Source organism: Crocuta crocuta, unplaced genomic scaffold, assembly GCF_008692635.1.
Source record: "Crocuta crocuta isolate KB4526 unplaced genomic scaffold, BGI_CrCroc_1.0 scaffold154, whole genome shotgun sequence".
NCBI lineage: Eukaryota > Metazoa > Chordata > Mammalia > Carnivora > Hyaenidae > Crocuta > Crocuta crocuta.
The window spans coordinates 4,179,443-4,191,244 of record NW_027530545.1 but is presented as its reverse complement, the minus strand read 5'-3'; the positions used below and the strand labels follow the sequence as shown (position 1 = coordinate 4,191,244).

The 11,802-nt window shown below is 41.5% G+C and overlaps 1 protein-coding gene across 1 annotated transcript in view; it reads right to left on the bottom strand.

Moving 5' to 3' along the window:
- Positions 1–11,802, bottom strand: part of NEB (nebulin) — a 208,494-nt gene that overhangs the window by 16,662 nt on the left and 180,030 nt on the right. Inside the window, exons 128-135 of the mRNA XM_077767832.1 lie at positions 10,806–10,916; positions 10,251–10,361; positions 9,251–9,364; positions 8,399–8,503; positions 4,429–4,533; positions 3,776–3,880; positions 3,034–3,126; positions 1,934–2,026 (exon numbers count right to left, since the gene is read on the bottom strand). Of these exons, the coding sequence (XP_077623958.1) occupies positions 1,934–2,026; positions 3,034–3,126; positions 3,776–3,880; positions 4,429–4,533; positions 8,399–8,503; positions 9,251–9,364; positions 10,251–10,361; positions 10,806–10,916 (837 nt within the window). The remainder of the gene's footprint in view (positions 1–1,933; positions 2,027–3,033; positions 3,127–3,775; positions 3,881–4,428; positions 4,534–8,398; positions 8,504–9,250; positions 9,365–10,250; positions 10,362–10,805; positions 10,917–11,802) is intronic.

The following is an 11,802-nucleotide window of genomic DNA, read 5'->3' as shown; positions in this document are numbered from 1 at the left end:
CACTATATTATAACACTTAAAACATTCCTAAAATTCATTAAAATGTAATAAATTCAATGATAAGAAAAATCTAACCATTTCATAGGTCCACTACTGATAAGTAGTACTGATTAAGTAGATTTGTACTTAATAAACAGGTTACATGGTTTAAAATTTTGTAATCATGTGACACACACAAAACTTTCAGGTTTATTAAGAATTTTGTTTTGTATTTTCTACTGAAAATTCCTAGGTGGCACCTAGTCTGTAGGTGCCCTTAATAGGAGGAGATTTAAACAGTATATTTTTCAGAAAGGGAATATTTCCTTGAAATTTCTATTGATGACTGTTGGATCATGTTGGTATATTTTTCAGAAAGAGAATATTTCCTTGAAATTTCTATTGATGACTGTTGGATCATGTAAATTCGTGGTTTTCAAACTGAGGGAAGTCCCCATTTTTTAGGGGTCCTATCAAAGGTCTGTGAATTTTAATGGAAAGAGTAAGGAACTTCCTGAGGCTCTGGCCTCTTTCTTTACCTTCTTCCCTCTTAATGTTAAGAATTGTCAGCCTGAAGGAATGAATGAATTCTTTTCAAATAAATGGATCCTATGGTATACTTGAGCAAGGGTGGTGGGGGGGGACACAAATGTCGTGGGAGTTTATGTCACAGATTAATTCTGAAAATCACTGACAGACTAGTGGTGATATCTTTGTTTTGCTGAGAAACTTTTAGGGATCTTTAAAAATTTACTGACTTAGTACAAATTTGTGTTTCTTTACCCAGCAAGGCAGCAGACCTGATCATGGACAACAGAACAAAACAGAGAAAGGCAAGAAGTTGAGAACAAAAGTGACTAAAGGAATTTTCTTCAGTCAGTGGTGACAAAACTCTGAATGAAATTTGTACATAAGGAACCCAGAATATAAGCAGAGTGAAAAGGAAATGAGATCTAAATAATATGAGCAGCTTGCAAGAGAGATTTCAGGTGTCAATAAAGTGAGAGTTCAGTCCTCCAGGGACCAGCAAAATCTCTAAGACCAAGATCCTCACCTTTTATTGGCCCTAAACTATTTCCCAAACTCCACAGCATCTCTTGCTAGTAGCCAGCTATTGTTTAGAATCTGCTTATGGACGGGAAAGCTGAGGAAATGAGGGAGTGAGCATGTGTGCATGTGTGTGTACGTGCACACAGTGTTGGGAGGTGGCGATCAGAAGCTGGGCAGGCGAAACATACGCTTCACCTGATTATCAGGTGTGAGGGACCACCCCCAACCCTCACCCCTCGACCCCCACCCCACAGATATGCACAGGTGCCTGAAATTCCTGCACCGAACATGCTTAATATAGACTGTGTTACCGTGGGTAGATAGATGACATCCAGCACCTTAGACATACACTGCATTTGCAAGATAGCAGAGGACACAGGGCAAGAGATATTGAAAGGGAGAGGAGAAGGCTGCATAGACTTCACAAGTCTACCTAGAGTTTTCCTGGACAGGGGAGAATAAATTGAGATAATCATACATGCAAAGATAAATGAGTAACACAAAATTTTATACATATATAATATATAACTTTATATACATATAGAAATCTGTATAATAAAATTATATATTATATAATATATATGCAATTATATATAATCTTTTGTATTGCTTTTATATGGATATCTTTTAACTCACTTGAAATCATTCTGATAACCTTATTATTACTGCTGGCACTTTTTACTTTAGAACCTGCAGGCATGATGATTAATCAAGAAGCCAAGTCCCTTCTGCTGCTTAATTATGTAAAGACAGAGGTTTCTTTTCTAGGATGGAGAGAGGGAGGTTCACACCCTGCTGAAAGCATGGGAAGCCCTTGGTAGGAGGAAGAAGGGATGACAGAAAGCTAGGTAGCAATTAGGGGGTGGCTGGTTGCAAAACGCATGCGGACCGCATAGGCGATTACCGAGCTAATGTGCTTCTGTGTCTCCTTGACACGTTTTACTTCAGGCAGGTCAGGGATTGGCGTTCCTTGTCCAATGGCTTCCTTATACTTCACCTGCAGATGTGAAAATGGGAGCATGCGCCTGTGTTTGGGGAGTAGCTCTGCAGTTTGTAAAGTCACAATTTAACTAATACAAACTCTGTACTTAGGGTGATCGGGGCCCCAGTCCAACCCTGGGTCGGAGAACAATCATGGACAAGGATACTTGGTCTCTTTCCTATTAATTAGGGGTGGGGTGAAGGAGGGGTCCATACTTAGACTGTAGCCCCTTATTTTTTGTGCACTCGGATGTTTTTATGCCCAATGGTTCATTTGGCCAGGACAGATATATTCATACATATATATACATCCAGGAAGTTTGATTTTCTTGACTTTAACATACTCTATTTTCTTACAAATGACAAAGAGTCTCTCTTAGATCAAACTTTAATCAGGGTCCTCTGAATCTTCTTCCCAATCAGGCCTCAACACTTGGACTTCCAAGTCTGTCTTTGTATTTGCCCGGTTTTAGCAAGAATCCTAAGCCAGTTCAGCCAGAATCCCCTACCCTTGGTATCTTATCACCCTTGATATTTGACCACATCCCTTACCCCACCAGGCAAAGTATGGTCACCCTGGCCTGCTGCCAGCCAGGATCTGCTAAGATGGGTTCAGCCAGATCCCTCCCTGACCGCTGACATTTTCTCTAAGTTTCTATTCTCCCTCTGCTTCCTTACCCCACCCTGCTCTGAGCCCCGATTAGAAATCCTTACTTTTCCTTGCAGTGTTTGGAATTGAGCCCAGTCAGATCTCTCCCCTACTTCAGTCCTGACTGAAACCTGTTTTTACCCCTTTAACCAGCATCTAGCTCTGGTTTGCTGATACCAGCTGCTCTGTCTCCTACACATAATCTCCCCTCATGACACGTGCTCAGCACTGCACTGATTATGTGATGGTGCTCAGCACAGGCACCTAGTCCAGCAGCTTCTGGAGACCAGCGTTCTGAGGGCAGCTCAGCCCTCAAAGTAAATTATCAAAGGAGGCAGAAGACGCTGCAGTTGAGTCCACGGGGGCGTCCTTACCGAGCTAATGTGGTCCTGTGTTTGCTTCACTCTCATCATCTCGGGGGTCTTTCCGACTGCCGTACCAGGAGAGACATCCTCTTTGTATAAAACCTGGCCATTCAGAATCAGGACAATGTTACATAGAGGAAACGAAAGCCCAGTGATTCCTGGAGGAAGACTAGGCAACAGAGCTTCTGTGAAAACAAAAGACACTAGAGGATGTCCTTAGCCAGGTACCAGAGTATCTGACAATCTGACATCTTCCGCGTCAGCATCAGTAACTCCAACCATGTATACAACACAGATAACTTTCCAGATCTTGAGCTCTCTTTTAAGATTATCGTACTGTATTAATACAGGATAAGAAAAAAACCAGGAAAATGTTGGTTTAGAGAAACCCCTCCCATATGAAACACAAAATCCGTTAAAGAAATGTGAAGTTGGTTATTCTGGGGAAGGATAACAGAAGAAATCACAACGTCAAAAAGAAATCCATCTTCATGGAGCAAGACAACACATGTGACTCCTCTGAAAATTAAGGAGAAAAGTTACTTTGTTAGCATATTTAAGTTGTTATTTCAAATGGTCCCCAATGTCATGTTTTTAGAGCAAAGTATGGGAAATTTTAACAAATAACTGCTAGTATTAACCAGGGAAGTTAGATGTTAATTGTCTGAATCAACATGAGGGTAGCGTATTTTTACAGAGGAGAATGGAATTATTAGGTTAGCATTAAATGGAAAATAAATAGTAAATATACCGAGCTGAAATTCTTTTGATTTTCTTTAACACGCAGTATTTCTGGCGTGTCTTGAACAACTGTAATTTTTCCTTTACTGTTTTTAAGGTCACACTGGTATTGGAGCTATGAAGAAAGAGTAAACACCTTGTTAAGATCTCAACATCTTAAAATATTTTTAAATTGTCTAAACTTTAACTGAAAGGAAGTTAAAATCCAAATAAGAAATATATATGTATGCTATAATAATCATGGTCCAATAGCTAAAGGGAAATTCTTTACTAAGAATTTTGTAAAAAGATTTTTAAAGATGCTAAAATTTGTAAAGTATCAAATTAGGTTTCTTAAAAATGCAACACTTCCTGATTTAATTATGAAAAAGACAGATGTGAGCACTGATGGAAAATGGAGACAGTTCGCATGCAGTGACAAGAAGCTACTAACAACGTAGCAGGTGGGCCTTTCACGTTATGATTTGGTCCTGAAGTACAAGGTAATCCCGGAGCAGGATAGAGCACCCGGTTCCTGGGCCACTGCTGGGAGCAGTGTAGGGTCGCCACACAGCCCCACCGCAGGGGGACGGATGGCCCACGTGTGTAGGCCCAGAGCCAACCACCGTGCCAGCCTTATCCCAGGTATCAGTGGGCTGGGTCGTAGATCCAATAAAAACTTACAAGGCTGAAGTTCTTTTGGTTCTCCCGGACTCTCTGCATCTCGGGGGTGTCCAAAACAGTCTCATAATAGGACATGCACTTCTCTGCGTCTTCCTTGTACTTTTTCTGAGAATAAATTCCAAGAAATAGGGATGGAGAACACCATGGGAATATGGATCAATGGGACCTAAAACTGCCCTTCCTGCTCAGCAAAAGGAAAGTCCTTTGTAGTTTTTTGACCGTTCATGGACATTAGGTTGTTCTAAAGCACGGCCCTCTCTTGGTCAGTGAGTGCCATGCCCTTTCTTTCTGGGAGAGCTGAGCCTGGGCATTTAGTAAAACCCATTGTCATGGCAAAGAGGGCAGAAGGAGGCCCTTGCTGGGTGGTCTGCTGAGGAAGGTGACAGACAACCAGGCTCCGGGCAATGGGGTGCCTACTGTGACCTGGACGGGGGAACCAACCAGGAGCCGGACTTCCAACAGGCAGGGAGAGAAAAGCAGGAGGGTTAGGAGCCATCAATAGGCCTCTGTAAAGCCGGCCTTGGCTGGTGACCAGGGGACTTCCCCTGAGCTGAGGTGTGGTTAGGGCTCCTGGCCACAGGACGCACCAGGCAGGCAGGACCAGCCAGCAGGCCCAGAATGTGCGGTGATACTGCAGCACCGGGGGCTCTACTAAACACGCCTGGGGCCACCTTTATGACCAACTGACTGGCCAAGGCTCTGAGCCAGCCATCACCTGTCTTGGGCTTCCCTGCCACTGCCAGGCCTTTGGCTGCACACTGTGCCCACAGGTCTGGCTCTTCCACCAGATGCCTACGCAGTCAGTCCCTGCAACAGAACGGACTCACTCCGGTTAATCTTTGCAGCAGAGCACATGCTCTGCCTGAGAACCAGATTTTTCTTTTACTGCTTGTCACTACGTCCTTTCACTTTTCGCTCCAGCTTTGCTTAGCTCCCGTTTCTCCCACTTTTCAGGGACATTTGGGCGTGGCAGAAATGCCAGCTACTTTCACAAGGGGATAAAACTATTCTCTGTATAGCTTGCTGTCGAACTTGAATTACACACACATTACGAATTACATTTATGTGTTGAAAGATTTAATCTCAAAGACGATAGCCGTTTCAATCAGTAAGAGGTTTCAGTTTAGATTTTTCACAGGAAGCTGTTAAACCAAAGTTTTCTGGGAGGAAAGAACAGTTCATCACATTCCCAGTTGAGGAAAAAGTCACTTGAATGAATTCTCTTAGATATGCAAATATAAGGCAAAGTGTTTTCTCCGTCCCGGGGAAAGGGGTAAAATCAGTCCTCCTTTTCTTTCTTTTTTTTTTTTTTTTTTTTAACATTTATTCTTTTTTGAGAAAGAGTGTGAGTGAGCTGGGGAGGGGCAGAGAGAGGGAGATACAGAATCTGAAGCAGGCTCCAGGCTCTGAGCCGTCAGCTCAGAGTCCAAAGTGGGGCTCGAACCTACAAACCGTGAGATCATGACCTAAGCTGAGGTCAGATACTCAACCAACTGAGCCACCCAGGTGCCCCTCTTTTCTTTCCCTCTTATTTCTTAACATTAAGCAAAAGCTACCTTAACTGCTTGTCCAAGCTAGTGCTGGTCACTAAGAGGGGTGATCAGTTTGTAGTTGGAATTTGGGGGTGTTCTGAGAGGCAGGAGTCCCAGACCCCTGGCATTAAGAAGTATGTGGTATATAGGGCAACTGGGTGGCTCAGTAGGCTGAGCGCCAGACTTCAGCTTGGTCATGGTCTCACAGTTCACGGGTTCAAGCCCTGAGTTGGGCTCTGTGCTGACAGCTCAGAGCCTGGAGCCTGCTTCGGATTTTGAGTCTCTCTGTCTCTCTCTTTCTACCCCTCCCCTACTCAACTCACACTGTCTCTCTCTCTCAAAAATAAACATTAAAATTAAAAAATATATATTTAGTATATTATCCTGAATTTGTGGGTCCATTTACACTATTTGCATTAACCCCCAAGTATGAGATTTAGAAGTTATAAAATACATACTTTTCACTGGAAACCAAGAAGCATTTTGTAGAAAGCACCAGCACTACTACATCACTCAAAGGTAAATACTAATTTAAACTGGGGGGGAAGTAACCATATTTTAGGCCTTGAGGAGCCAGCAGAGGAAAGCCCCAGGAGAACAGATTAAGTCACTTAATTCTTCCCTAGAACAGGCCTGCACTCTGGGGTTTTCTTTAAAGATTAGCAGTGTCATGAAACGATGCTCAGCATCCCTCCTCATCAGGGAAATACAAATCAAAACCACACTGAGATACCACCTCACGCCAGTCAGAGTGGCTAAAATGAGCAAATCAGAGAACTCTAGATGCTGGCGAGGATGTGGAGAAACGGGCACCCTCCTCCACTGTTGGTGGGAATGTAAACTGGTGCAGCCCCTCTGGAAAACAGTGTGGAGGTTCCTCAGGAAACTAACAATAGAACTCCCCTATGACCCAGCAATAGCACTGCTAGGAATTTACCCAAGGGATACAGAAATGCTGAGGCATAGGAGCACATGTACCCCAATGTTCATAGCAGCACTCTCCACAATAGCTAAAACATGGAAAGAGCCTAAGTGTCCATCAACAGATGAATGGATCAAGAAGATGTGGTTTATCTATACCATGGAATACTACATGGCAATGAGAAACAATGAAATCTGGCCATGTGTAGCAACATGGATGGACCTTGAGGGTGTTATGCTGAGCGAAATAAGTCAGGCAGAGAAGGACAAATATCATATGTTTGCACGTATAGGAGGATTAGGAGGAACTTGACGGAGGAACAAGGGGGAGAAGAAGGGCGGAAATGGTGGGGGAAAGGGAGAGAGGCAAACCATGAGAGACTCTTGAATGCTGACAAAAACTGAGGACTGATGGATGTGGGGGGGAGGGGGGATGGGCATGGAGGAGGACACTTGTGGGGATGAGCACTGAGTGTTATGTGGAAACTAATTTGACAATAAACTATTTGTAAAAAAAAAAAAAAAAAGATTAGCAGTGTCAAAAGGTGCAAGGTTACATGGCTGGCAAGGCTCTGATGGCCTCAAGAATGTTGGCCTCCCCCAGTGAACACAATATGGTAGTTTGGGGCCCATATAATTTTGGTAATAAAATGATTTCCCATCCACCCCCGAAACAAAAGGTTTATTTCTTAAACCACTCTCTAGTGATAACGATTTTTTCATGGCTAATTTTATGATATAAAATTGTATGTTGCTAATATAGGATTTAAATCCATAATTCCCCTGATCCAGTTGGCCATTGAGAGATCACCCATGAAGACTGAAAAGAAACAAACAAAAACAGATTTCCAGGGCCTACATCAGGCTTAGTAGCTTTAAAATTCCAGGGTGGGACCAGGAAAATTACATTCCCAGGTGTTTATAAAGCATTGCCCAGTCAGGTCACCACAGCTTTAGAACTCACTGCTCAGAAGACAAGCAAAAATTCTACCTTGGAGCTTCTTAAACAAACTTCAGATCCCTGATATCACTGAAAATGAAAACAAATGAGGGTATATCCTGGTGTATAAAAGACATTCTACTTCCCCTCATTCCTGTTTCTGGGAAGAGAGTTAACCCTCATGGGAAGAATCAGGGTTGGATTGCATGGTTGGTGTTGACGACATATTTCAATCTGGTGAAGGAGGTTGATAAACCAGATAGGGACTGTCTACTTTGTTTTTTCCAGATTTGCACATAAATTCTACACCCACATTATAGGAGATTTTACATGTTAAAATACTGATTCATTAACATAGATGGTATCATGTAAGAGTTTGTCAGTACCTTAAAGTTCTGTCACATAATCTAATTTGGGTACAGAAATCTCAACTCTGTCTCAAACTTACATCATAGTTGAATCCATTCTCTTATTGGGCAAAACTGTGATTTGAAAGAGGCTACTAGGTATTCACGGAAAGACCTTTTTGTTCTTCATGAGCGGGGTCTATGAGTGATATTCCACTGAATGTCCTTACCTGGCTTGAAAGGTTCTTGACTTGCTGGGCATGAATGATCTCCGGAGTATCAACCACAGAAGTGAAATTGGCTTTTTCCATTTCTGCTGATTGCTTATACTTAATCTGCAAAAGAACACCCAAAAATTGGGTAAATGTTTACAATGTGCATGTTTGTTGGTTTTGTTTGATTTAGAGGTGGTCAGTATTTATTCTCCAAAAGGATTCATTCATTTGAGATTCAATACTTTTTCCTATTGTCTTTATAGCTTTGTATGAAAGAGAGAGATTCAGAAAGGCTGAGTCCTAAAGGTTGAAAGACTTACTATGTAATTCAGCACAGGGGCTGGGTAGGGGAGAGGTAACCAGAAAGGAGCAAGATGATCAACACATAGCAAAGCATGGACTGTTTATATATAGAAGAGCTGGGAGCAGGGCAAACAAGCAAAAGACAATGTGGGATGTTTAAAAACTACACTTCAGGGGCGCCTGGGTGGCTCAGTCTGTTAAGCGTCTGACTTTGGCTCAGGTCATGATCTCGCGGTTCGTGGGTTCGAGCCCCGCGTCGGGNGGTGTATTGATAAAGAAATATGACCAGGATGTCAGAATCTACCCTAGCTCCACGTTCCCCAAGCTCTACCCTTTGCTCTGAATGTCTTCTGTGGTTGTAGACTCAGAAAGACAGACAAACCCTCTGCAGGCCTGGCAAAGAGTTCTGATTCTTATATTAGAATGAATTCCACCAGGCAGATGTTTAAAAATGTCACTATATACATATGACTCTTATTGACCAAGTAAGCTAATAGAAGGACAATACCGTATTGTTGTAATCACAACTTTTTTTTAAGATTAACATGAAATAGTAACACATACCTGACTGGCAATATCAGTAGCATTCCTGGCCCTCATGAAGTCAGGAGTTTCATTGGCCATGGCATTTAGGCCTCTTCCTTTGACTTCCAGCTCCAAGTCTCTCTTATATTCTTTCTGTAGTAGCATCAAAAAAAGTTACCTAACTTCCACAACTAGGTAGTAAATGTACAGAGTGAATATAAGTCCATGTAACATATACCACTTCTGTTACTAGTGTTCACCATCACCATTCCATGTGGTCAGATGCAGTAGTGGCTGCAGAAGCCCATTTTAGGAAACTATAGTACTCATGTCAACATGGAAGCCTTCCTTTTAAACACTTGTAGCTTTCTCTCCTTAGAAAATCAAAGTATAGAGACACCTGGTGGCTCAGTCAGTTAAGCTGCTGACTCTTGATTTCAGCTCAGGTCATAGTCTCACAGACATGAGATCAAACCCCAGGATGGGCTCTGTGCTGAGCATGGAGCCTGCTTGGGACTCTCAGTCTTCCTCTCCCTTTGCCCCTCCCACACTTGGGTTTGCTCTCTATCTCTAAAAAATAAATAAAAAGAAAACCAAAGTATAAAGGAAATTTTGAATTTGGTCTGCAACATAACTAGTTTTGAACTTAGGTGCACAACACTCCAATACGGTATTTTAAATGAGCACACCAAATGGATCATGGTTAAGTCAAACAGATCTATCCATCCATCCATTTATCTATCAAATAGGTAAATAGCAGATTATGATAGCCACTAGGTACAAACTACTATAGTATCAACTCATCAGAAATTGGGATATCTTTTATTTAATGGTTAGTAACCATGTTGGTTATGTAATCTGAAATTCAAAAATTGAATTTCTTTCTTGATATCTTTTATTTAATGGTTAATAACCATGTTGGTTATGTAATCTGAAATTCAAAAATTGAAATTTTTCTCTCCTCCCTTCTCAGTGTAACTTGGCTTGGAGGAAGAAGATGGTCTGTTACTTATATGCATGCAGTTGGCTGTGGGCCTACCTCATTGAGGATTTGAGTGGCGTTCTTTGCTCTTAGCATGTCAGGTGTGTCTTCCATTTCACTGAGGCCCTTCCCACGGATGCTTTCCTCTAGATCTTTCCTGTATTCTTTCTATATCACAAAATAAAAGCAACATCACTGACAAGAAAACCTGGATCGTTCCTCTTAAATAAAGAGCCGAAAAAAAGAAAAAAAAAAAAAAGAAAGAAAGAAAAAAAAGACAAAGTACCCTTCCAATTTTAGGTAGTTACAGTTTAGTGATTAAAGATATGCATAAAGGCAGGGTATAAGCTTCATTGGTTAATACTAAATATCAGATAAGAAACTAGACATTAACAGGATGCTAAGGTAAGCATATTTTATTAGGTATTCAATTAAAAAATGAGAAGAATTAACGTGGGTAATAGATTAGGCGGTAATACCAGACACATGTGAACCCAACTTGAAAACCGCAAAAGTTAGGTGGTGATGAACATGGTAGAAGGAACATATTGATGAGTGTCATTAGTGCATTATTGGGATCAAGAGGGAAGGAAAAGACCAAGTGGGGACTACCTCGCTGGCTATTTTGGTTGCGTATTTGACATGTAATAAAGCTGGCGTGACCTCCAGGCCCGTCAGGTTTCTGCCTTTAATGGACTCTTCATAATCCCTCCTATATTCTTTCTAATGTGAGTAGGAAGAACACAAATTAAAAAAAAAAAAAGAATATCACAACTTATTTCTCAAACCTAGGAAGAAAAAAAATTATAATATTGCCCTTCTGTGTATGGCCTTTTAACTGGATCGTAGTTTTGCTAAAGGTCAAACATTTGAAATATGTCTGATTATTCTGGAAATTTTTTGTCTGCAGCAAATGACCCCGAAGAGACTCAATGGCTGAGAAGCCTTGTTGGGCTCCCTGTTCATTTGTCACACTCTGTGACTCGGGACTGCCCCACCCACTGCTTCACAATAGGGCAGGACAGGGGAAGGTCATATGTGCCCTCAAAACTCTGCATCCATTGTCACCTCTCCTGAGTCAACAAAAGATTTTACTTCTGAACTTGAAGTGAAGGGAAAATAACAATGCAGAGGAAGAAGAGCCTGAGGGCACCAAATGCAAATTTGGCCTTTTTCATAATCATGGCCTATTATTTGTAATCTATGAGAAGATAAAGGCACAGAGAAATCCTAAGGTTTTGTCAGCTGTTGAGAGAAAAAGTCACAACCACCTGTCTCCTCTCCAATCCGTGGACTAGGCATTCACACCAGAAGACTTGGAATAAACGTTGGAACTCCATTTTTACAATTTTTAATTTGATACAATTTTAAATTTACAGAAAAGGTACAAGACTAGTACAAGGAACTCCCATAGACCCTTTACCCAGATTCACTAATTGTAGGAAGCTATGTTAAACTTTTATTTGAACTTCTATATACCAGAAATCTCTGCAATGTGCTACTTTATTAACAACGATTTATCTTTATAGTTGGTGATATGCCCCATAAGGGAGAGGTAAAAAGCAACCCAAAATAAGTTTGTTTCCCAATGAAGACTTCCTAACATTCA